The sequence below is a fragment of the Myxine glutinosa genome, chromosome 4 (genome assembly GCF_964187855.1).
Source record: "Myxine glutinosa chromosome 4, kmMyxGlut1.1, whole genome shotgun sequence".
Classification (NCBI taxonomy): domain Eukaryota; kingdom Metazoa; phylum Chordata; class Myxini; order Myxiniformes; family Myxinidae; genus Myxine; species Myxine glutinosa.
The window spans coordinates 97,643,351-97,670,022 of record NC_136264.1 but is presented as its reverse complement, the minus strand read 5'-3'; the positions used below and the strand labels follow the sequence as shown (position 1 = coordinate 97,670,022).

The window sequence follows — 26,672 nt, the reverse complement described above, 5'->3', positions numbered from 1 at the left end:
ACTGGAACAGTTTGGAGGACCGTCGCGACGAGGTGCACCACTGGAACGGTTTGGAGGACCCTCCCGACGATGTGTACCACTGGAACGGTTTGGAGGACCATCACGTCGAGGTGCACCACTGGAACAGTTTGGAGGACCGTCCCGACGAGGTGCACCATGGAACGGTTTGGAGGACCGTCGCGACGAGGTGCACCACTGGAACGGTTTGGAGGACCTTCCCATCTGCATGAGCGCCGGACAGTAATGCTCGGTATGCGCGTTGTCCCCAGTGGCTTTACAGGTGGGACACGTGTACGCACGCAGGATGGGACACGTGACGCGGCCGTACACATCCTTGAGCGCGTGCTCCTCGCACGTTTCGTACGCAGATCCGTTCTTTAAACAGAGGACGCACGGAGGTCTGCTGTGTTGAGGGGTCCTCTCCAACGACCTGCTGTAGCTTGCGTGGAACCTCCGATGGTCCGAGGAGCTCGACGTTTTCAGGTGACCTCTCGGGTCCACGGCGTTGAAAGGGACGGCTTGAGGTCCACGGGACTCCGCTCTGACAAGCGACGAGGAGTTTGATCCCATCGGGAATCTGCCACGAGTGTGCGCTGCCTCTGAATCTGCCACCTCTGACCCGAGTGCACCCGACGGGGTCATGACCTCGCTCCAATACGACCTCATTTCGTCAAGAAAATGTGTGTAAAAAGGAGAATCACTGAAAGGTCCGAATCCACTTATCACAGAAGGTCTTTCTGAGTTCAATCGATTTCTGAGTCCGAGCTGAGGAGTCCGTTCGATCTCCAAATTGTTGACGCCTCCAGGGTCCGCGTACCATGTGCGTTTCTCCGGAACTTCCCGGATGGTCGCAAGGCAAGGGTGGACATGGGATGACCTCGCGCTGCCGTCTGGGTCAGGAAGGACCGATGGGGATTCCCCGTCGTCGTCATAGAATGGAAAGCGTCCGCCGGCACTGGATCTCGGGACACCACCGGGTCTTCGGTTCTCCATGAAGACGGGTTCACTTGGATCAGCTCGTACCGAATACCGGCTTTCAATAAAGTGGAATGATCACAGGTAGACACCTAAATAGGTTTTCATTTCCCAAAGTGCATTGGGAGGGGTAATTCCCCCAAATAGGGAACCAATGAACCCCTCCCGTTATGATACGTTGATGAAGTTGTGACGTAATCATCTAAGTGTGAGATGATGATCAAGTCGAGCTGTGAATTGAAATAATTAAAAACGAGCGGTGATCAATAAATCCACAGCCTGGAAATAATACAATGCGACGTTGTGTTTACCTGATTGTGGAAGTTATTAGCGAAGGGAGTTGATGTTTCGATTTATATGATCATTATAAGTGTTAATCATATGGGGAGAGGAGGGTCCACAATGTACTGACTCAGAACGGGATAATGATAACGTGGAGCCCAATAAAGGTGAACGCTTTTCAAATATTTTATCGTCTCTGGACTATGTTGAGTTTGATATCTGGATTATGGTGAGTTTGATATCTGGATTATCGTGGGTTTGAATCTCTGCACATCCATCTGCATTCCTGAATATTGACTGTGTGGGCAGCACGAGGGTCGGGGCTCGTGTGTCTGTCTGACAAATGGTCGATAACTCCCGCACCACAAGTTGATCTGACATTCTGATTCTACTCAGACTTCAATGGATGGAGGCCATCCTGGTGTGCTGGTGTTGATATAAATGTGGATAAACAACCCAGAATTTTTGATTCTTTTCTGGAATAACCACATCTCTTCCCACCGCCTCTCCCCCCTCCCCCCTCCCCCTCCCCTCACCCCCCTTCCCCCTTCCCCCTCCCCTCTCCCCTCTCCCTCTCCCTCTAGTTTCACTGATCCCAACAAACACATAAAGCAACCGATCTGATCGAGGACGTGAATGGGCGGAATTTCATTATTCTTCCACAAAGTATTTAATAATATCCGACTTATCTCTCACTTTATGTAATTCTTCATTGATTTTTTAAAATTCGTTCGAATACCAAATGCGATGCTCACTGAGCAGTTACATCAAGTATCGATTAAAGAGTTTTTCATAAACTCTCAACATTTGGACCTGGTATCGTGCACCTGACATTGTTAAAGTGGAATTAATGAATTGTCAACAATTGTGAATGAGTGCCCATAACCTGTTTACCTGTACACGAATGCAGTTTACCAATGCAAACAAATCTGATTAAAAATACACCTGTGGCCTTGAATTACAGAACTATTGTTAAAGTCGTGAATATTTGATGGTTAAAGTAGTCTTACTTCGTGATCGACCATTTGACGTGGCCTCCTGTGCCTGAAATCACCTTGTGACGTCATCAATAGGTGTTTCCGTCAATTAATCGATTCGCGTCTATTTTTACCGGTTCCACCTGTGACGGTCTTTGTTCACCAATGGCCTCAGGGCGCTTGCGACGTATTTTGAACGGTTCAGATTAAACACGAAGGTTACACGTGATCGTTTGCATCAATGATTGTTTACAGATATTCTTATCAATTGAGCGACAAAAAAGGTCCACGAAACGTCTACAATAGCTCAGGAACGTCAAGACGTCAACCTTTTGTTTTCAGATTTACAGGTAGATCTGCATTTGTTTTCAATCACGTTTTCGTAATTAAACATTTTGTAAACATTCAAAATACGTTGCAGTTCACCGAATTGTTGCCCTGCCACAAAAGGTGGATGGAGGTTATGTTTTCAGCCCCGTCTATCTGTTTGTCCGTTTGTCTCTCCCGACACCGAGTTGTGCACCGCGTTGGGGTCCTGCGAGCGACAATCAGAGCTCATATTGAAGTGTATTGATGGAGTATGTATGAAACATTATGAGTTTCTGTATAATTGAAAGAACACCTTCCCTACGGTATCCATGTCGAGTGTCGTAACTTTATGGATGTCGTGGAGATGGAGGTCGTGGAGACCTGGAAACACTCTTCCTTCACTCTAATCCTGGGACTAACAAGGAACATGAAGGACCCTCGACGCAGAAGGAGACCATCGGGAGAAGAAAGCCTGCGTTGTCATTACCAACCTATGGTTATTTGTCAGTGCTCTATCCTTTAATAAATAGTGAACGTCATGCAAGGAAGCAGCGCGTAACATTTTAAAATCTTTGGTAAACAAGAGGTAAAATAAAACAAGAGGTTTGAACACATCGTGTACTTACCCATATATGTACATATATATATATATATATATATATTATATATATATCGATATCAAATATATATATACAGACTTGGCATTTAATATGGAATATTTTTTTTGTGGGGGTGAACTTACTTTTTTCAAGATGACTTAGAACCAAAAGTTCATTGGAATTATCTTGAAATTATTCTAGATTTTGTTCATGTGACCTTTCAAAGAAACAAAAACCACATTTGACATTTCGAAGCAAATAAATTGATCCTTGAAAGTGATGTAACTGATATCGAACTCAATTCATGGACAGTACTGTGTTAAACTCTCTGCGTTTTCCAGAAGTATCTCTTTATTTTGCACATTAGCCCAAATATTTTTAACAAAAACAAAAGTTTAATTACGACTGGGATTACGGACAGTAAAATTACAGTTCAGTACTTCGTGTAACCCCCACGAGCATTCAGGAGAGCACGTACACGTTGAGGCATGCTGTTCACGAGATTTGCCAAGGTTTGGACAGTAATCGCTTGCCATGCAGTTACAATAGCCTGCTGCAATTCACGCACAGAGGCAGGCTGCTGGTCCTAGTTGTCGATTTGACGCGTTAATTCTGCCCACAAGTTCTCTATCGGATTCATATCCGGGGACATGGCAGGCCACTCCATATGCTCTACACCACGGTCAGCAAGAAAGTGTTGGATCATGCGAGCACGATGAGGCCGTGCATTGTCATCTTGGAAGACAAAGTTTCCTCGAAAGGCTGCACGAGCAAATGGAAGCAATGTTTCGTCCAGAATGGCCCTGTACTTGAACTGGTTCAGGTTTCCATTCAGAACAACCAGGTCAGTTTTGCCTCCTGCATGAAAAGCAGCCCAACGGTCACCCCAACACCTCCAGCTTTGACTCTTGGCACTATACAATCTTCGTTGTAGGCTTCATGCACTTGTCTGCGCACTCGGACGCGGCCATCTTGACGATAGACCAGAAATCTAGACTCGTCGCTGAAGATCACGTGATTCCAGTGTCCTGGCTGCCATTGACGGTGCTCTCTGGCCCACTGCAATCGGCGCTGGTGGTGTTGTCTGGTCAGACGTGGCTTTCTCAGGCGACGCCTGGCACGATAGCCTGCTTGAACCAGTCATTGGTTGACTAGCCTTCTGGATACAGGCACATTTGTCAGTTGCTGCCACTCAGCCCCAAGCCGATTAGCTGACTTGGAACGGCCATTGCGGACTAACCGGTGCAGATGGCGATCATCCCTCCTTGTGCTTCTGCGGGGACGTCCTGGCCTCGGTATTGGAGTAGCGACACCCCTCTGAGCATTTCGTTTCAGGATCTTTGACACCTGACCTTGATTGATGCATACCCCCAAGCAATAGCACGCTGTTTCATGCCGTAATTTCGTAAGCCACCACTCCATGACAAACAGCATTGTTGAGTTGACGGACCATCTCCAGGGGAAGCGGCAATAACTTTTGTAGACGTGCAGCAGTTGTTTTCCACTAATACAGAACACAACAACCCTTTTTTACCCGATTGTGAAGCCAATCGTCAAATGTACCTGTCCGTACATTTTGTCACGCCACCTGTGATATAATCCTGTATTGACTTCTTGCTGCGAAAGACAATCAGTGACATGGTTCTTTCAACAAAGAAACCACCGAAGCGTAAAAGAAACTCACCAGATTGATATACTGAGTTCAGAAATTAAACCCAAGTCAAGAAGAAAAAAAAATTCCATATTAAATGCCAAGTCTGTATATATATATATATATATATATATATATATATATATATATATATAATATATATATATATATATATATATATATATAATATACATATATATATATATATATATAAATATATATATATATATATATATATATACTGTATATATATATATATAATATATATATATATATACATATATAATATATACAGTATATATATATATATATATATATATATATATATATATATATATATATATATATATATATATATGAAATATATAAACATATACACACACACACACATACACACACACACACACACACACACACACACACACACACACACACACACAAACACACAAACCTCAAAATCAAGATCAGACAGCTCAACATAAGCAGGTTACGAATTGAGCTATCCTGCATTTGACGACAACACCCGGGCCTCCCATCTCAGTCATAGCCGAGTTCGATTCTCCTTAACTTCCGAGATCCGACAGAACCGGTTGCATTCAAGTTGAAAAGTCATCCCTGGAGAGTCTGACTTGTTTTGCGTTAGTTGTGGATTTATAATTCAGTCTTTCTTGGAAGACATGGTGGATACAGAGGAGCTTCTTGGTTTCATGCTTCGGACCATAATTTGCTTTTATTACATTTGTTGATGGAAAGGTTGAGTTTATAGGCCGTGCCTTCTGTTAGAGCCAATCCATCTGAGGCAAAGGGAAGGAGAGAAGAAAACACATCAGATGTACTTAGATAAAAATTGTTAAATATTTACACTTGTTTGTCACACATCAACTTTTTCTTTTTGTAAATAACTTCCTCAATTGTACTCCATAATGCAGGTCCCGTCCTCGGCAACGCTTCCCTCCTCAGATGTGTGCCACACAAGGTGGTGCGTACGTGCCCAGATTTGATTTCTTGGCTGTTTGCAGGAGGCCTACTCAGTTGCACAGCAGTTCAGCCTGATCCCGCCTGTGTGCGAGCAAGCAGAGTACAACCTATTCCATCGAGACAAAGTCGAGTTGCAGCTGCCTGAACTTTACCACAAAATCGGTGAGGTCACACTTGCCTGACTGCCATGTTGAAAGAAAAATAGAAACGATATCAGGGAAAGAAGCACACTGAAAATGTAAACTTGATGAAGGGATTCTTTTGTATTCATGGCACTGATTTAAATCTTTATTGTACCTTTTGAACCGAGTCTTGCCTGGGTAATGAGAAAAGGGTTGTTTACTTCCTGGTGCAGGCATCGGGGCCATCACGTGGTCCCCACTAGCCTGTGGGTTATTGACAGGGGAATATGATCATCGCATACCGGAAGACTCCCGGGCTTCTCTCAAGGTGCGTCCGAGGACAACCTTTGGTTTTTATTTTGCTTTGCCCAAAACCTTAAGAGAGCAATCATCTTTGGAATCCCATGAATATATCCATTCCACCCAAAAGCACAAATGAATGATAAAGAGGGCTTTGTATTCCTGCTCTTTCTTGCTCAGAGTAAGGTGGGGCAAATGCCCCTGGCATGAAAGGTGGGACGAGCTGTCACCTTCTATATATATATATATATATCCTCCTCTTTCATTTCATTGAATGTACAGTGCTAACAACCATCAATCAGAGGGACTTTTGCTGCAGACATTCAGGAACATGTGATCAGGACCAATGAGGTCATACAGGGTGGTTGGGGGGGGGGGGGGTGTTCTGGAGGGAACAGAGAGTATCTTTCACCTACTTTTCCCAAAAGGGGAATCCTTATTAAATATTAATCCATTGTATTAATAATATTTATTTGAGAAATATCTCAATTTATTTCACACAGGAGCAAATACACAACATTATTGCCATCGGCGTGATTTTAGTCTCCCCCGCCTTGCCCTCCTTCCCCCATCTCGCATGCTTCCACACCTCCACCTTCCCACCTTGCCTTTTACAGCTATCTTCTCCTAACATCCTGCATCTTTTTTCCTTGTCCATCCCTCTTCCATTATTTTTCTGCAATATTTTCTCCCCAATTTATTCCCTTCACACACCTTGCGCATATAGTGTGGAAGGTCGGGTCATTATTTGAATTGAGATATAGACCACCGTTTTTACCCCATAGAGTATAGGACTTTTCTCCTTGTATTAAGGACATGTGGATAGGGACAGTCGTCCTGTTTTTTGTCTGCCACTGCAAGACGGTTTTTAACCTTCAGTACTCTTGATTAGCAACGAGAAAGGAGGCACACAATTGGACTGCACTACTCAATGTCCACGGCACCAATAGGGTCAGGATCGGCTCCACTGATTGGATCGCGATGCTGTCACGAGGTGTGAGGCAGCCCATGATCGGTAAGGAGGGATGTCGTGGATCTCTTCAGGGGTGCAAGAGGTACATGAGGTGGCGTGCTCTCTCGCTGCTGAGTCTGAGAAGCACAGAGTGAGACAGTCTGAAGGAGAGATGCTCTCCTGTCGTATGCGTGGCTGGCAAAACTCAAGGCATATCCTGCTGTTCGCTCGCTGCTGCTACTTTGGAGACGTGGCAGTTTCATGCCTGCCTAATCATTTTCTATCTCGCCCGGTTTTAGTGTACATGGTCCCTTAGGGGGTTTGAGTTTCACTGTCTGTAAAGTGTAGCTATTTATCACCCCATGAAGTGAAAAGCTGTTCATTTGTCTAAGTACTGTTCAGCAGTATTTTGAGAAAATATTACTGCTTTTTAGGTCATCACATCACAACCAATCAAATCTGCCGCTTCCAGAACTCATACATGTCCTTGTTTCTCAGTTTCTCAAGACTGCATGGGTTAATGTGTCGCATGAACTCTCTGGAGTCTCGTTCATTGTGTCCGCAATTTTCGTTTGTGCTGTCTTGTGCTAAGTTTTTATTTCCCCCCTAAGTCCTGTGTGGAGCTGCCTGCTATCCATCCTGCGAAAATGTTTCGGTGATTGGTAGTCCCTGGAGGATTAAATTGGGTTCATTGTAATCCTGATAACGAACATGGGTAGACACGCTTGCTACATCATGCACAAACTCGACTTGCGGTGTTACATGTCAAAATCAGCCTTCGACGGCCATGTTCGAGGAGAATGACCTCGGCATGTACGATTGCCACACAACATTGCTTGCGGTCTTGGGAGGGGGTCATCTGTGACCACGATTCCCACACAACATTGCTTGCGTTCTTGGGAGGGGGTCATCTGTGACCACGATTCCCACACAACGTTGCTTGCGTTCTTGGGAGGGGGTCATCTGTGACCACGATTCCCACACAACATTGCTTGCGGTCTTGGGAGGGGGTCATCTGTGACCATGATTCCCACACAACGTTGCTTGCGGTCTTGGGAGGGGGTCGTCTGTGACCATGATTCCCACACAACATTGCTTGCGGTCTTGGGAGGGGGTCATCTCTGACCACGATTCCCACACAACGTTGCTTGCGTTCTTGGGAGGGGGTCATCTGTGACCACGATTCCCACACAACATTGCTTGCTGTCTTGGGAGGGGGTCATCTGTGACCATGATTCCCACACAACGTTGCTTGCGGTCTTGGGAGGGGGTCGTCTGTGACCATGATTCCCACACAACATTGCTTGCGTTCTTGGGAGGGGGTCATCTGTGACCACGATTCCCACACAACATTGCTTGCGGTCTTGGGAGGGGGTCATCTCTGACCACGATTCCCACACAACATTGCTTGCGGTCTTGGGAGGGGGTCATCTGTGACCATGATTCCCACACAACGTTGCTTGCGGTCTTGGGAGGGGGTCGTCTGTGACCATGATTCCCACACAACATTGCTTGCGGTCTTGGGAGGGGGTCATCTGTGACCACAATTCCGACACAACGTTGCTTGCGGTCTTGGGAGGGGGTCATCTGTGACCCCTCCGTATGTTACATGATATTCTTAAAAAGCATGCTTTCAGAGGTGCTTTTGTGCTGTGAGATTGATGTCCACATGTCTACATGTCTACACCTCCTCTTACTCAAACTGCTTATAAATGAGCCTGAGCTTGAAAGGTCATTTTCTCTTTTTGACCACCTTGATTGCCTCATACTTGTCCTGAATGAACATGCATATAGGAACCGTCTTTAGAGGCCATTTTTCCCCCACAGAGCAGGGGTTGGCCTTTTTGGGCACCATGGTCCCCTTTTGAAGCAATGTTTTACAGCCATCTGGCATAAACCATTGGGAGGCATATCCTGCTGTACGCTATTAGGCAAATTGCAAATAAGAATATTATTATCAATATTATTATCTCAATAATATATTATAAATAAATATTATATAAATAATAAACAATAATAATTATAAACAATATAAAATAACAATATAAAACAATATAAAATAATAATTATAAACAATATAATAATAAATAAACAATAATTATAAATAATAATAATACAATAATATTATTATAAATAAATAATAATAATAATAATAATAATAATAATATATTATATAAGTATTATAATAATAATAAAATATTATTATATAAATAATAAATAATAATTATAAATAAATAAATAATAAACATATATTATATGAATAAATATTATTATCAATTGCAAATAAGAGGCAAAAATCAGACCCTTCCTGCCACCAACTCTGTTACTCACTTCTTGCAACACACAGTGAATTACCAGTGAGCTGGTACTCAATTTGTCAACCTTGGAAAGATGATAGGCTGAGTCAACCCCCCTGGCATTAACTCAGCGATCTGACCGGGATTTGAGCCCAGGATCTCCAAGCCGGCACCTTAACCGCTAAGCCAACACCAGTAGTACATGGGCTTATGTATATTTGTGGACCGTTTTGCTAGATTCTTGGCAACTAGGCTTAAATCACTCTAAATAGCATATAAAATAAAATAAATTGCTGTTGCCAAATTTTCACGACATCTTCATGGCGGCCATCTTGGATTTCAAGATGGCCACCATTTCGGACCTATTTTGCCTTATATCTCACTTATTAATCAAGGTATCAGCACAAGAATAGTGTCCTTACCCACATTTTCGGGGTCAAGGAAGACAATGGTAATAATCAAATTTCAGCTGGATGGCCTACATCTTTATAATTTCAAGATGGCCACCATTTTTTAAGCTAGTTTTGCCCAAACTCCAGGTCAAAGCCATACTTTAAAAGGTTTTCATGTATATCAGGTTTAAATATAAATGTCCTGGTATTGAATCTATTTACTTTTACTCACAGGTACTTACATTTTTAGATAATGGTTAGGATTGGATTGGGAGGGGGTGGATAGGAGGTGGGGGGACAGGGGAGTTCTTCTGCCAGATCCACACCCAAATATTATCTAAAGAATCAAGCTACCGTACATCTAGTTTTAGTCAAATATTATTCCTGAAACTGTGTTGGATGACTTTTTAACAATCTTTATTCTTTTCAGATGTGCAGCAGACGACCTTGAGAAGTTGCATTCTTGGATAACTGTGGAGGAAGAACGACTGCCGGCATCATGACCACGCCAGAGGAACCTGCTGCTAAAAAGAAGCCCATTGACTTCAGTCTTTGTTTGCTATGCCAAGGGAAGAAATACATAAAAAGGAAAGTGCTTGAGCCTTTAAGCACACCACAGGCAGATACTGATACATATGAGACATTTTTGCGAAATCTCACCAAACGAGATACATACAGGAATCCGACATATGTGGCCATAAATCAGAGACTGCAAGGCTTATCCGCTGGTGATCTGATGTCAAGAAAAGCATTATGGCATCGGAGCTGTTACGGTATGCTGACACATATACAGCATATTGAACGTGATAAAGGACGATATGAACAAGCCACAAGTCAAATGGACACTCGTGTTCTGACCGGAGGTAAGAAACGAGGAAGACCATCAACAACTCCTATTCCAGAGGAAGCCTCCTGTTCAGCACCAGCAGAAAGGCAGACACGGTCGACAGTACCATCATTCTGCCGGAATATGTGCTTTTTCTGTCAGACTGTGAAACAGGACAAAAAGACCGGGACAGAAGAGATACGCTGTGAGTGTAGAAGCAAAGATATTGGTAGGTCAGTTAAACAGATTGTGGAAAACAGTGACAACAGTGTCTGGAAACTCAACCTTGTGGACTTTCTCGTTGAGGGAGATTTTCTTGCAAGGGACATAACCTATAGTAAGGGCATTTTATGAGATATTTCACAAATCTGTTAACTAAATTGTTACCAAAAAATTTCTTCACCAATATGTTTGTAAAGGTGTGTAATAACATGTGTTAAAATGTTGAAGTTCAACTCCCGTGGGAAACCCAGAAAAAAAGCTGTTGAATTCGGGTACCGAAAAATTATTTTCGAGAATTTTTATTTTTTTAAATCGGCCCTTAAGTAACTTATGAGGGGTCAAATAAGGGTTTTTCATGATTCTGAGTTGATTGTTAACATTTATATTTTCACTTTTACATTTACACACAAAGTAGCTTTTATTTCACATACATATATAATACTCAAGAGTTATTTCTCATTCACAATGTCAGAAGTTTCAACAGTCATTGTCTATGTCTTCTTCAGACTCAACAACATCATGACTGCAGTTTCTGCATGTAATGCCATTACAGACTCCACAGGCCGAGATGCACGTGACCCCATTCCTCTTGCAGCTGCATCGCCGGTTGCTGCAATCTCCATGACAATTACAGCTCGTGAACTGCAATAGCTCCTCAGGAGCAGTGGGGTCCAGTGTTTTTTTTATTTTTTTTTTATTTTTTTTTTTTGTATACAAGATCGAGGCTCGTGAAAGAGCGAACATTAATCACACAGAAAGACAAACCGACACATAAAACATATAACATAGGGAGCGGTAGACAAGATGGGGAGAGAGGGGGAAGGACACAAACACAACATTTGAGAGCAGGGACCGAGAGACATGTAGACATCGAGAGATCTGAGAGAGGGCGAGGGCTTTGGGGGGGGGGGGGCGTGGGAAGGGGGCAGTGGGAGAGGTATAAAACATATGGACACTGCCAGGACTTCCAGGAAAGAAGTTGGAATTTCAAACAAGGTGGATCTGGGGTGAATTAGCGGGGGTAGAAAAGATCAAGGTTTTTGATGGGGGAAGATAAGAGATGGTGGTGAACAGCTGTTTTAAAGACCTGGAGGGAGGAGTGGGATTGAAGGGAGTGAGGGAGTTTGTTCCAGAGGCGGGAGAAAAGAGGAATGAAAGAGTGAAGGTGAGCGGAGAGCCGAGATTTCGGCAGTTTAACCATCAGAGGGTTGCTGGCAGATCTTGTGCGACCTGTAGGAATATTTGGGGGACAGAGCACAGAGAGAGCTGGGGGTGCAAGGCCGGAGAGGAGTCGGTAGAAGACAGAAAGACCACCTACCTGCCTGCGGTGAGTGAGTGAAAGGCCCTCAGAGATAGCTTCATCGCGGGAGATTCCAATAATTCTGAAAGCTTTGGTTTCAACAGCGTGAAGCCGAGCTAGGTGTGAGGCAGGAGCACCGGCCCATAGGGGAGAACAGTATTCCATTGAGCTGCGGATGAAAGCCTTGTATGTGGTGAGGAGCTCAGGTGTGCCGAGGAAGGACTTCGCACGACGGAGGATGCCCAGTCGGCGACTGGCTTTGGAGGCCAGCTTGGAAATGTGGTTTTCCCAAGAAAGATCATGGCAGATAGTGAGACCCAAAATCTTGAGCGACAGAACTTCTTGGAGAGGATTGTTGAGAAAGTAGATGGGAGGGTTGTCCAGTCGATCTTTTCGGAGAGACATAGTAAGAGTGTGAGATTTGTCAGGATTGAAAGACATGTTCCACTTGTTTGACCAGTCTGTGATTTTGTCCAGGTCTTCAGAGAGTGAGGAGGCAGCAGACTGCCGATCTGAGGGAAGAGGAATGGAGCGGCAGAGAGTGGAGTCATCAGCAAAGAGATAGAGAGGATTTTCGAGAGAGTCAGAGAGATCATTGATGAAGACCAGAAAAAGCACGGGGCCCAGAACACTGCCTTGGGGAACTCCAGCCTGAACAGGAAGAGGAGATGAGAGAAACCCATTCAGGGCCACACGTTGACGACGACTAGAGAGGAAGTCCGCCAGCCATGCGTGGAGATTTCCATGGATACCAAAGGAGGAGAGTTTGGTGAGCAGAGCGGGGTGCCAGACCGTGTCGAAGGCACGTGATATGTCGAGGGAGACAGCTCTAATTTCCTGTTTGGCATTGAGGACCTCCATCCATTGTTGAGACAGCAGAAGCAGCATGTCCAGAGTAGAGTGACCTGGTCTGAAACCAAATTGATGATCAGAGATCAAGCCATTGGAGAAGAGGAAAGATTTCATATCAGAAGCAATGATGGATTCCATGACTTTGCTGATAATTGGGAGAAGGCTGATTGGTCTGTAGTTGCTAGGATCTGTTTTTGCACCTTTTTTGTGCAAAGCGGTGATGTTGGCTGATTTCCAAGCAGATGGCAGTTGACCTTGAGCAAAAGAGAGGGTGAAGAGAACAGAGAGAGGGTGAGATAGAGCAGCAGAGCAGGATTTTAGGACCCGTGGGCTGATGCCGTCGGGTCCAGTTGCAGAATCAGAGTCGAGGGTTGACAGAAACTTTTCCACCTTGTCAGGAGGAAAGGACACGGAGTCCAGGAGCAGCAGGGTACGACTGGGTATGGTGGGTACAGAGAGGGATGGGTTTGGGACACAAGATTTAGAGGCAAACACAGAGTTGAGGCATTCAGCTTTTTCACGTGCGGAGTCAGCTGTGTAGCCGTTTGAGGTAAGGGAGGGGATGGAGGGGGAACAAACACCAGAAACGGATTTGACCAGACGCCACCAGGATTTGGAAGAGGGAGACAGATAAGAGAGTTCGGTCTTGAGAACGGAGAGATATTGTTTCCTGGCTCTCCTGAGGGTGGACACACACTTGTTTCGGGCTTTGTGAAAGGAAATGAGATTTCCTTCCGTTGGATTTGCTTTCCAGGAGACGAAGGCAAGTTGTTTCTGGGCAACAGCCTCACCACAAGATTCCGTGTACCATGGATGGGAGGAAGGGTATGACAACTGAAGACGAGATGGGATAAATCTGTGCATGAGAGAGAGCAATTTACTTTGGAAGAATTCCCAGGATGAGTTGATGTCAGAGGTGGTAGAGATGGGAGACCAGTCCAGATGATTGATGGCTGCTTGAAGACCGTGCCAGTTGGCCTGAGTGAAATGCCAGACTCGTCGACGCTGAGCAGGCTCCCTGAGGATGGTCAGAGAGATGTCCACTTTAACAAGGACATGATCAGATGATCCGATCGGAGCAGAAGAAGAGCAGCAGACATTTTCAGGGAAGTTAGTCATAACCAAGTCCAGAAGAGAAGATGTTCCGTTGACTGAGATCCGGGTCGGGAAATTGACAGATTGTGTCAGTCCCAGTGAGTCGCAGAAGTCCTTTGCTGAGGAGCCATGGCTGGTGAGAGAGGTACCCACACCCAGCCAACTGGCATGATGACAGTTGAAATCACCACATATGAGGAAGAGAGAGTTGGGATGAGTAGATAGAAGTTGGTCCATATCATCAGACAGCGAGATGTAGATGGAGTCATCACTGTTTGGTGGACGGTACAACACACATATGAACAAGAGGTGGGAGCGAAGGGGAAGCCGTAGCCAGAGGTATTCCTGGGGGTGAGGTGGAGAGAGTGCAGTGCAGGGCGAGTGAGGAAGAGAGTTTTTGATAAAGATAGCAACCCCGCCTCCAGGACGAGGCTCAGGTCTATCATACCGGAGGAGGGAGTAGCCCGGGAGAGATACTATGGAATCAGAGACATCATAAAGGAGGAAAGTTTCTGTTAAGCAGATCACGTCTGGTTTGACAGAAGCAACCTGTATGGAGAGATCAGTTAAGTTTGAACGAAGGCCCCGGATGTTTGAGGTCCATACCGTTAATGAAGAGGAAGGGGGAGCATCAGATACAGAACAGGGGGGAGGAGGGGTAGGGTAAGATGTGGAAGAGGTGGAAGAGGTAGGGAGAGCTGTTGAAGGTGTGTCAGAGATTTCAGAATAGCTTGGAGAAAGGGAAGGATGGGGCGGACAAAAGGTTTGATGGTGATTGGGTGAGCCACAATGAGGTGTTATTTGAGGAGGGGGAAGAGCGAGGCAGAAGGTTGGGGGAGATGGAGGTGAGAGTTTGAAGGGGGAAGAAGCGGGGAGGACGCTTTCTGGTGTTGGAACTGGCTCATACCCATGCACACCTATTGTCCATCCATAGTCACTGGGGTTCAGAGACATGCTCTGTAGAAGGATCCTCTTTCAGAGTGGTGAAGATGGTGTTGAGGTCATTAGGGTCTCCTTCAATAACTGGGAGGAACTCGATCTGTGTGCTCTGCTTTGCATCATTAGCATGGATTCTCTTCATCCAGCCATTCCAGTTGGAGTGTGGGAACTAAGGATCGTTGGCTTTGATCACCCACCCCACTGCCCAGAGTGTGTCACCTGGAGTGAGGAGTGGCTGATCATGAGCCAGGGAGGAGGAAAGCTCAGCGAGGGGGAGAAACATGATCGCGTTCGTTCCTATCTGTTTCCTGTTCGTAAATGGAATAATCTTTACTTCAGTTCCTCTCAGGATCTTAGCTTTGTCGAGTGCCTTCAACTTCACCCGGGGGAAAGCTGCTGTTGTCTGTGGATCTGGCAAAGGTGGTGCCGGAGAGGTGACTTCGATCCAACCCATTGAGTGAAAGGGAGTGTTTCCATGAATAGAGACAATGTTTAAATCTATATTGTCTCCAACAAACTGAGTGACTGCATTGTTTGTTTCCCCAACCTCCATAAAGACCACCTGATCATTACTTGACAATTCACTTTCACTGGCTGGCACTTTGGCTGTCATCACTGATTGATCCTCAAGCGCAGCATCAACCGCAACCTCATCATTGATCTGTTCATCGGTTTCCTCCACAATGGTGTCAAGATTGCCAGAAGTATCTGGAACATCATCTCCACTCCTACTATTAAGGAAGCAGTATTTGTAGTTTTGTGTCTCCGTGTAAGACTCAGTGTATCCCAACCGGTGGAACTTGTTGAGCATCCATTTTGACCCAAATCTATGATCAAGTTGTATGGCAAGCCCCATTTGGTGTGGCAATACTCCAGACCGAGGTCGACAGGCCTTAATAAAATTCTGCCCCCAAACGGCAACTCTTTCATCTGTCTTGACAATCGGTCTCAAGAACATCTGAAGGCTTGCAGGAACAAGTGTCAGCTGACTATCGATGTCAGTCATACTGTGTGTGGTGGGGTATGACTTTGGACCTAAATCAATCAAGGCAATATCATTGGATATGAACTTGAGTGCCGTCTTTATGATCTGAGTCTTCTCATCTCCATGGTCAAGATTAGCATGATGCGCTCGCAGAATATTGTCGGTGCCATCTTTGAGACAGAGTACATCTGCCCTTCTTTCCTGTGTGTGAAATACAAGGTGTCTTCGTATTTCTCTAGAAGTTTTATCTTTAGCCAATGCTTTGAATAAGAAAGGCTCTTCTCTGGTGACTGATCAAACTCCTGCAGCCTTTCATGGACTTGGTCCATGTTCATTACCCCATGCTCTAATTCTGAGTCTAACCATTCGCAGAATTCAATAAAAACTGCCTCTCGCTCCTCATGCTGTCCTCTGTCCTCTCTTCCTTTTTCCTTCCTCATCAGTCTTGGACAAACGGTCACCTCTCGCAAACATAAGTTTGCATCGCAAATGGTACAGTGTTTCTTCTGCTACCAAGTCGTTGATCCCTTCCAGGCGTCCAGTGACTTCAGTGCCCCAGTCATCCCCGTGACTCCGTGCTGTCTTCAGCAAGCTTGCCTTCAGTGTATCTGCAGTCAAATTATCTGGCACTCTGTATTTCTTTCTAGCTTGTGCTGGATTATTTTTGTAGAGCTGGGCTGGTTGGTTGCAAAGAATGCATACATCCTTATACAGGAGGTCAACTGACTGTGATCTTCTAGAACTGCAGCCAGTTGATGAACTGAACTCACAAGTAGTGCGTCTTCGCTTCAACTTTGATGACTCTTTCTCTGCCTTTGATGCTTGAGCTGACTTCTTGGTGGTTGCAACAAAGTTGTTGTACAGATCATTTTTACACTTCTGGTGGTACCTCAGTTTTCCTTCCTTTTGAGCCTCCTTCATACGTTCCACAACAGTAACATTTTCGACAGTTTCTGCTTGTTTCAATAAAGTTGAGTATCCCTTTGGAGTTGCCTGTATGAGCCTTTCAGCTGGTGTATCCGAGCGTGCACAGATGAAGCAATTGAGCACAGGTGGAGTAACGTCTTCATCCATATTGCTAGACTCCATGTCCTGCAAAGTAGAAAATGAGATATATTTAGAAATTATTTTTCCACAAAGGAGTGTCTGTGGTGAAATATAAATGTTAACAATCAACTCAGAATCATGAAAAACCCTTATTTGACCCCTCATAAGTTACTTAAGGGCCGATTAAAAAAAATAAAAATTCTCGAAAATAATTTTTCGGTACCCGAATTCAACAGCTTTTTTTCTGGGTTTCCCACGGGAGTTGAACTTCAACATTTTAACACATGTTATTACACACCTTTACAAACATATTGGTGAAGAAATTTTTTGGTAACAATTTAGTTAACAGATTTTCATATGTTTCCCTTACTACTACCTTAAGAGCTGTTTGACCTCCAACTGGAGTCGCTACGTGCAAATGCCACAGCGCAAAAATTGTGCAGGTGACCAAAGTGGTGATTGGGACTTAGGACAGTGAGAGAGATTTGTATCAGCTGAAATTGAGTTCTTCGCTGAATTACAGGATTGCATCGATGATGGACAGTTTGTCTCAACACCTGAGGCTGATGAGGTCTACAGTAACATGATGAGGGACTATGGTATTCAGAATCACAGCATCACCAGGGGCAGGCTGTTAAAGAAGATCCGTGAGAACATTTGTTGTGATATTACCGATGGTCAAGGCCAAAAACCTTCTGTCATTCATGGCAAAAAGGCAAGAAGGACAGCAATAGATGCTGCAATTGAGGTGATTCCTAAAGCTGTGGAGGAAGGAATTCTTAATGCAGAGAAATTCGGACAGGAGGCTTACAGTGCATTTGTAGAAAAGAGAATAAAGGGAAACCAAAACCTGTGGTCGACAATGACCAAATTGACATTGCCATCTTGGAATTCGGTCGGCAAAGACCTGTTGGTGAAAACTGGTAGTGAGGTAGTGGCACTGAAAGTGACGACATCCCTGTTTGCTCGACTACTAGTCATTGCAAGGTCATCGAGGGAAGCAGTGGATCTAGAGGAAGTGGTAGGGGCACATGAACTGTCCAATACCAATAGAACTCTTCTCCAGCCAAATGGAATGGTCCACCCCACCACCGACAAGAGCAAGATCATATCACTCCTGGAGGGTCTTGTGAAATCCAGTGATGACACAAACTCAAGTGACCATGCTGAAGAACTTGCAGAACACCCTGAGAATGTGCAAGAAAGACCCAGGACATGCTTAATTGTTGATGGAATGGCGCTATTGCAAGAATTAATGAGTGTCAAGAAATTTCAGAACTGCAAGGAGCTAGGCACAGCGTATGTACAGCTAGCCGAATGCAGAGGACGTGCTTATGATCAGCTTCGGGTTGTGTTTGACAATTACACAATTGATGCATCATTGAAGGAAGGAACAAGGGAACGTCGTAGAGGCAAGACCAAGGCAGTGAAAAACTATATTGTTGATGAGCAAACCAAAATCAAGGACACCAAGTCATTCCTTGCTAGTAATGTCACAAAGGATTCACTGACACTCTTCCTGGCAAATAGATTGATCAACAGTAGATCCTCCATGCAGATTGTAACAGTGACAAGGAGAAGTGTCCAGAGCAATTTTGAATGTGAAATTGCTAAAGAGGTCAGTAGCCAGGAGGAAGCTGACACACTCATGATTTTGCATGCAGTGCAACTTGTGAAAACAGGATTCATTGTGAGTATCTATTCCCCAGACACAGATGTGTTGTTACTTGCTCTACGTCGAAGTGATGACCTAGGAAGTGATGCTGCAGTTATCATGGGCACTGGAAAAAACCGTCGGAAAATCTTACTAAGGCCAATCTATGAACAGCTTGGTGCTCAGAGGGCAAAAGCACTTGTTAATTGGCATGCTCTCACTGGCTGTGACACCACTGGCCACATTCAGGGCAAGAGTAAAACAACTTGCTTCAAGGCATTCACTGAAAGTAGTCAAACAGTAGTGTCAGCAATTGCTCAGCTTGGAGAGGGTGATAAACCATCTGATGCTGTCCTAGAAGGATGTGAAGAGTATTTCTGTCGCCTCTTATGTCCGAAAGGTGTCACAATAAGAAGTGCTGCTGAACTACGATGGCACCTATTCCGCCAGCTGAAGGCTGATCAGGGAGTCGAGAAACTAACACCAACTGGTGGTGCCTGGAAAGAGCATGTCCAGCGTGCTCATTTGCAAGCACACACGTGGGCACATGATCTAACTCTAAATCCAACTGTGATCGACCCAAACACCTTGGGATGGGAAACTGTTGGAGGCGAATTGAGACCAGTCCTGGCGCAGGTTGCAATTGCTCCAGCCTCAATTCTCCAACTTGTTCGCTGTGGCTGTGGACGAGCTGCAAAGAGTCCTAGCAAATTGTGTTCACGCAGGTGTTCATGCAAAGCTAGGAATGTAGTCTGTACCGAATTGTGTAACTGTGATGCTGATTTGGAGAAATGCTGCAACACTGATGCCCAGCCTATTGGGAATGACATTGTGTTTGATCAGTAGAGAGCCCGTCGTTTGGATTTTTTATAGGAGTTGTTTGATGAAACAAACTGATTAACAAACTGTAGCATTGCTTTCAGAAAAGGCTTAAGTCTATGATGGATGCTAGCCACCACAACTAGTCTTCATCAATTGTCTCAGACTAAGACACTAGGCTATGTTTGCTCATACTTTGATTAAAAATGGCGGCCATCTTGAAATTATAAAGATGTTGGCCATCCAGCTGAAATTTGATTATCACCATTGTCTTCCTTGACCCCGAAAATGTGGGTAAGGACACTATTCTTGTGCTGATACCTTGATTAATAAGTGAGATATAAGGCAAAATAGGTCCGAAATGGTGGCCATCTTGAAATCAAAGATGACCACCATGAAGATGTCGTGAAAATTTGGCAACAGCAATTTTTTTATTTTATATGCTATTTAGAGTGATTTAAGCCTTGTTGCAAAGAATCTAGCAAAACGGTCCACAAACTTTGGTTTCCCAACATAAGCCCATGTACTACAGGCTTGCATGAACATGGGTATGAGGCGTATAAAGTATTTTTTATATGTTGCTTAAATCAGAGTTCAAGCCACAATCACTGGGATATCAGCCCAGAGTCCTCACAACAAAGCCACCACTTTACCTACTTAATGGTTCACACATATCATATTTTTAAAGAGAATCACTGTGGGAATGCAGAAAACTGTTAGCAAAGTTTGAAATCACAACCATATAACCACCTTTAGGTGTTGAAATCACAACCATGATAAACTTTATCTGAAGCATTGCTATGAAAGAGTGTGTTTTCAAATTTGTCCCCTCTTACTTGTTCGTGTCAGTGTTTCCTCCCATCTTGTGTCTCTCTTCCTTTTCTGGGTGTTTATTCCCTTCCTTTTTGTGCCCAATTGTTCCCCCACTACCCAACTGTCAGTTCATCCTTACTCTTCCATGAGCCTCGCTCTTGATGTGCATGGTGGTGATGAACTATCCAGTACAATTAAAAGTATTATTGATCTGGTACAGCAAATAAGAGGAAATGGTTATACCTTCTCCCATTACTTACAAAAAGGATGCTGAAGGGAATTTGGGTTTCGACATGAATACGTCATACCTGTTCGTTTAAACTCTTCACTCGATGCAGGGATATCAGTGGCTCAAGGAAAAGGTGCTCAGTGAGGAGGGAAAGAGGCAGCAGGGACGTCTCAAGGAACCACAAAGCATCACTGAAAGGCTGGAGTGCACAATGTGATGATGGGCCTCGGGCATGATGTCAGAGACTCAACTTTTTACCATAGTAAAGCGATGTTCTCATTTTATGGATGTCATGCAGAGCCATCATTACATTGTGCGACAATTACACGAAGTCAAAAGTCTCAACTGATGCTCAATGTCTGGTTCTATTTGCATGGTGCCTGCTCAATGTCTGGTTCTATTGGCATGGTGCCTGCTCAATGTCTGGTTCTATTAGCATGGTGCCTGCTCAATGTCTGGTTCTATTAGCATGGTGCCTGCTCAATGTCTGGTTCTATTAGCATGGTGCCTTCACAATGAAGGTGTGAGTTCGGTGCTCCTGAGGGCTACCAAGGTGGAGCAACTCATCGAGAACCTCGGAGCTATACAGGTAGCGTATCAACCAAATATTATGGCCCTGAGACGTATTGTTTTCATTCTGCTTGTTGAATTTGTAAATTTAAAGATGTAAATTTCAATTTCCTGTTCAATTCTCTCAACATTTTCCCCAATATATCGAAATGCACAATTATTTAAATTTCTTCCAGGAAGTTAACTTGAAAATTGTTGATTGACCTACACAGGTGCTTCCTAAGTTGACAGCTGCGCTGCTAGCGGAGATGGACAACATTCTTGGAAACAAGCCAGCCGGACGGAAGGAATGCCGTCCTTAGGAAAGTTTTTCTCGACTTTGTCTCCTGAAACATTGGCTCCACATCACCCTTTCTCTCAGCCTTGGGTACCCAAGTTGGCCAAATGTATTATGTTCAGCCAATGGGAAAGGCAAGGAAATTTAGCAATAGCTAAAAAAATGGAAGTGTACAAGAATGAACATCAAGTCAAGGTCAAGGGTGACCTACAGTGGTCCCGGAATATTTACAAATGAACATATTTTCCAGGAAAACTTACCATGGAGGTACCTTTTATCTGTAGTACTTTTTCTACAGTTTCCTGGCATTACCTGGCTCCAGTTATACACAAGGAAAAAAAATAACAACAAAAAGAGTATGAACTTCCTTTCAAAGCGATAATGGAATAATTACTTTTCCTCATTCGCTGGCGAACCATTCCGACAATACGTTGTAATTGGTCATCGAGGAACATATGTGACGTTAGCATGATTTGCATGTCATGCTGAGCTACTACTTCTGAAGCGGTCAAGCGGGAGCCAATAAGCCCAGAGGTGTTTGGCTCAGTGGTATACTTGTCACTGATTGGCTAGAATGGAGTTGCAGAATTAAAATCACTTGCAAAGTTGATCATACATTTGTTAAACACCACCAAAGTCAGCGAATTTGTTTTTACGAGTGAGCTTCGGTCTTGAGGTGAAAACGAGGTGTTTCAAAGCATTAAAATGCTCTGTGGAAGACTTTCGTGACGTATTTAATTGGAATCATTAATCCTACTTTTTAAAGCCTTACTAACCTTAATAAAGAAATGCCCATGGATTATATAGCTTGTGCAGTTCTTTCATTAGGACAAATACTCAATAAGATGATTTCAATAAGGCAAATGCCCAAAAAATGTATCAATAAGTAAGTCGGTCGGTGCAATGGGGATTTCAATTCTGATTTGCCTAAATATAACACCTCGGCTCAGCCAATCATAGTGTATCCCCACCATACTGTGCATTTATTTATCTTTGTACTTCACACGGATATGTTTCATCTATACAGTGAAGTAGCCAGATTTGTCAGTCTGTCCGTCTGCCATGGCCTTTTCCATGCACGTGTTACGTTTAGCTCCCGGTTAGGCCTCTACGGACATGCACGTCATCCCGGCATCCAGCACTCAACCCGTCCCATTGCTTTGTTGATGGCAGTTGAACAACATAACCCATAGATGTGACTCTACCTGATATCCATAGGAGATGGGCTGAATGCCAGACGCCAGCTCGCCTTCTGTATGACGGATTTAGTAAGACGGTGTTATGTCTGGGACATTATTACGGTGTTACGTCGAGCGTTAGGTTTGGCTCGGCCTTTACTGCAGTGACTAAAATTCAGCGGACATTCATGACTCAATAAGAATTCAGCGATGTATAATTTCAGAAACCACTTCTGATAACTGCTAGCAAGCCACAACCTATTAGTCTACGTTTCTTAATAATATCGTTTTCATAATATTGTTTTTTTGATGAATTAGTTTGCGTATTACTAAAATTAACACTGGGTTGTTGGCAATAAACCAAATGATTATGGAATACATTTTTTTTGCAAATATTGACTGTCAATGAACTAAAATATCACATTGGTTGGGGACATGTATTGCAAAGCAATTCTCCCTCTTGGTATCTCTGGGTTTTATGGACTAAATCGATTTATCAACTTTCAAGCAAGCAACAACCTCAATAATCTTTCACGGTTTGCTTCCTATCTTGACGAACTTTTGAAAGACCCCTAAAAGGCACGGATGAGGGCCAATGCGGAGAAGCGTGGCATGCTTGGATTCAAGGTGAACAAATACATTGTGACGCGTCTTTGTTACACCTGTACTACAAATGGTAGAGGTACAAGCTCATCAAGGAGCCTTAGAGAATTACAAAAAATCTTTATAAATAATGCAGAACTTATGATATCAAGTTATTTTGTGGATACTTGTTAAAACAAGTGGTCTCCAGAAGAAAAGAAAATATTTCAATTCATTGAAATTCGTTTAAAAACCTTCAGATGTGAAAAAACTTAAAATGTGAAAACCCCGCTTTAGAACGTTGCAACAAACTGATTTGTCCACTGTGACAGAAACTTGCACAAATAAAATTTCTGAGGCTTCACTGGAGGCTCATGCATTTTTCCATTTCATGGTTCTTTCTGAGATGAAAGCCTCTCATCGGAGCTCTTGCGTCGAAGTAATTGCTGACGCGAATGATTTCTGGTCGATAAAGCCTCACTCAAACTCTCTATTTGTGAATGGTCAGAAGCTAAATGATGGCTGAATTTGTCTGCTAGCATCACTTGGGGTTACAATTGCGTGAGACCCATGAGAATGTGCTTCCAGCCCACGAGTCCTCGAAAAATGAAAAAAGTTCACCTGAGTCTCATGGGGTAAACCATGAGATTCGACGTGCGTGAAAGTCCATTGATCCAAACAAGGTTTAATGGGTATTTGAATCTTTGTATGGATAGTTCAGATCAATGCAGAGCATGACTAAGCTGTGCAAATCGCATTTTCTTTTTCTTTTTTTTGTTTCGAAAATTTCAGAGATTGTGAGAAATTTATAGTCTGGCGGAATGGTGCATAAAATCAACCGAACAGCGCTTTTTGTGTTAAATGCATATAACTTGGCATGTGATAGAGCAAAATCTGAGAATTAATTTTGGATCTGGGGCCACTTGAAAAAAATCCAAGATGGCCGCCATTTTCAAGATGGCCGCTACATAGTGAAAATGATAATTTTAACAGATATGAGTTGTTTTGTTGTCATTTTTATATTTCTGACTTGTGTCCACAATGTATGATGAATTACATAAACAAAACTAAAATACTGAGGTTTTAAAATTTATAATACCTGTTTAGCAGAAATTTTATGCCTTATTTGCATATTTTTGTTTGAATACCAGTATCTTTTTTCATACCTCACTGGTATTTGTCTATTTATTAAACAAACACGTGGATATTCTGTTTGCAAATAATTTATAGTTATTATTCCTTTATCTCTTTACAGTACTCAAATGTGTCTTCATGGTTACTTCATGTTATTTAATAATTTTTGAAGTAGCTTATGAAGGACCTCCATAAGTCGAAGTGGAAAAGTCCAACTATTCCATGACACTCTTTCACAGTCAGCACCGCACTTGTATAATGCAGTATGCAGTATACCGTAAATTACTTTTGACATATTTCCAGTGTCCTCTGCAGCCTCTGTCTGGAGTACACGAACATCTGATCAGCTGTCGATCAGACTTTTATGCCTCAGAAATACTTGTCCAGAGAGGTCCCCATGTTCTTGTTGGTGACCCTTTCAATCCCAAATCACTGGGACCTCGAGGTTTTAGAGTTGCTGTTATGTCCCCAAACGTATCCAGCCTGGTATGCCACTCTCTTTGTGTGTTGGATAAGAACTGCTGACATTGGAGGTAATGCCTCCATGGATCTGGCTTTCTTGGTGAACCGTTCTTCATGTGCCTTTTTGATACAGGTACTTGCATGATCATACATGAGAACAACAAAGCGTTCAAACACATGGGATTTATCAGCCAAGACTTGTGCCTCCAGTTCCTCACGAAGTGCCACAAATGCTGTTGTGACTTTGTCATACATCTTCCATGTCTCCCTTGAACTATTCGTCCCTCTGCCAACAAAGAAAGATGTTTGGTCACATCTTATCAAGGCATAGAATAATGGTCGTGCTTTGGATTTCTCAGGGTCGAAAGACGTTTCTATTTCATGCACAGCTATGTACCTGAAGTGCTTTCCCATGCTGAATGTTAGCCAAAACTCTGTTGTTGGAACATAGCTATGGCTAGGGCAACTATATCTGTGTCCACCATCCTCATCAAGATTCTAGTATGTCCTTCCCTGACGCAATCAGCGGCATGAATTACCAATCTATTATCTGCCTCTTCATGCGTGCATGGGGATAGGAGTCCAGATTACATTCACGTGTGGCTAGCTACTTAGTATGAAGTTCCCATAGCCATGTACAACTTCTTTATTCTTGCTCTCTATTGTGATGGACTGTTAGGCAAGGTACAGGAGCTGTTTGGTCTATTTATTGTCTGAAGAAAAAGCTACAATAATTATTCCTAGTTTCTCGGAAGCTTTGTTGTTGCCTCGACACAGCGCATGACACATTTGTTTAATTTAAACTTTGGTGCTGCTTTCAGGCTGTCTTTGATGTATTCATCCTACACAATATTTCTTCTGTTGACATTTTGCAACCTGGTTCCCAAAACCTTCATGAACATGGTCTGGGCAGACTCACAAAATGTTTTGGCAACACCTGCTTTGAACATGTTTATGATCGCTGCACCGTCTGTAATTGTGGCCTCAACATCAGGTGAGTTTTTTGGCTTAGGACCCAGCTTTTCCAGACATGAAACCAAACTTTATTTGGCACCTGATCTAAGTGTCCCAAATTGTGAAAGTGCTGGTGCGTATGACTGATTCTTATGACAAAATAACTCAAGCGAGATCACACCCATGTACCTGGCAAGAGATACCTACAGATGAGAGAAGAGAGAACAATTCTTCCCTGGATTAATCAATCTGTTGCTTCTCCTTTTTTGCAACTCTCGGTGGAAGACAACTAATCAATGGAAACTTGTTTCTCTTTAAGGGGACAAAGAGTGTTTCGGTTCTCTTGACTATTCTGCTTTCCACAAAGTCATCAAACTGTTCTTACTCTTTCAATGTTTCTATGTTGCTGCCACCTCTTCATCTGCAATGTCTCTGGTAACAGGTACAATTAAGTCCATGCTTTATTTCAAGAAAAGGTCTCCCATTCTATCTATCACAATAAAAAGTGATGTTATAATGTCGCTGAACGTACCATAAGCAGATTTGGTTTGTTCGTGAAGCTGGATACTCGAACTCCTGTTTCTAGTAAGTTGAATTCTACTTCTGTTGTAGCTGTGGTCCATACACTGTCTTCTATCGAGTCACTGATAGTCTTTCATACTGTAATCTCTATATGGAGTCCTCCAAACAACAACAACAACAACAATAGTAGGGTCTGTAGTGAAATCGTATCCGTACTGAACCCGGGTGGGGATGCTCGCTGCTCGCTGTCATTGTTGTCACCGCTAGGGGCGTGACTTTAAGACCCGTTGCTGTGTCAGTGCTCCGAGACTTCTCCCTTGTGACATGTTACATCGGTAGCCTCGTTAATGGTACGCCTTTATAGAATATCTAGCTTGC

General features: G+C 43.5%; 1 protein-coding gene across 1 annotated transcript; it reads left to right on the top strand.

The window, feature by feature from the left end:
* The first annotated feature begins 1,999 nt into the window (after nt 1–1,999).
* LOC144891627 (voltage-gated potassium channel subunit beta-2-like) lies at nt 2,000–21,487 on the top strand. Its single transcript, XM_078775272.1, is given in 11 exon segments — nt 2,000–2,028; nt 2,168–2,237; nt 2,331–2,433; nt 2,656–2,694; nt 2,852–3,039; nt 5,560–5,625; nt 5,813–5,933; nt 6,127–6,221; nt 20,725–20,845; nt 21,116–21,204; nt 21,398–21,487. Coding segments are annotated over 11 exon segments (1,011 nt in total).
* The last annotated feature ends 5,185 nt before the right edge of the window (nt 21,488–26,672 follow it).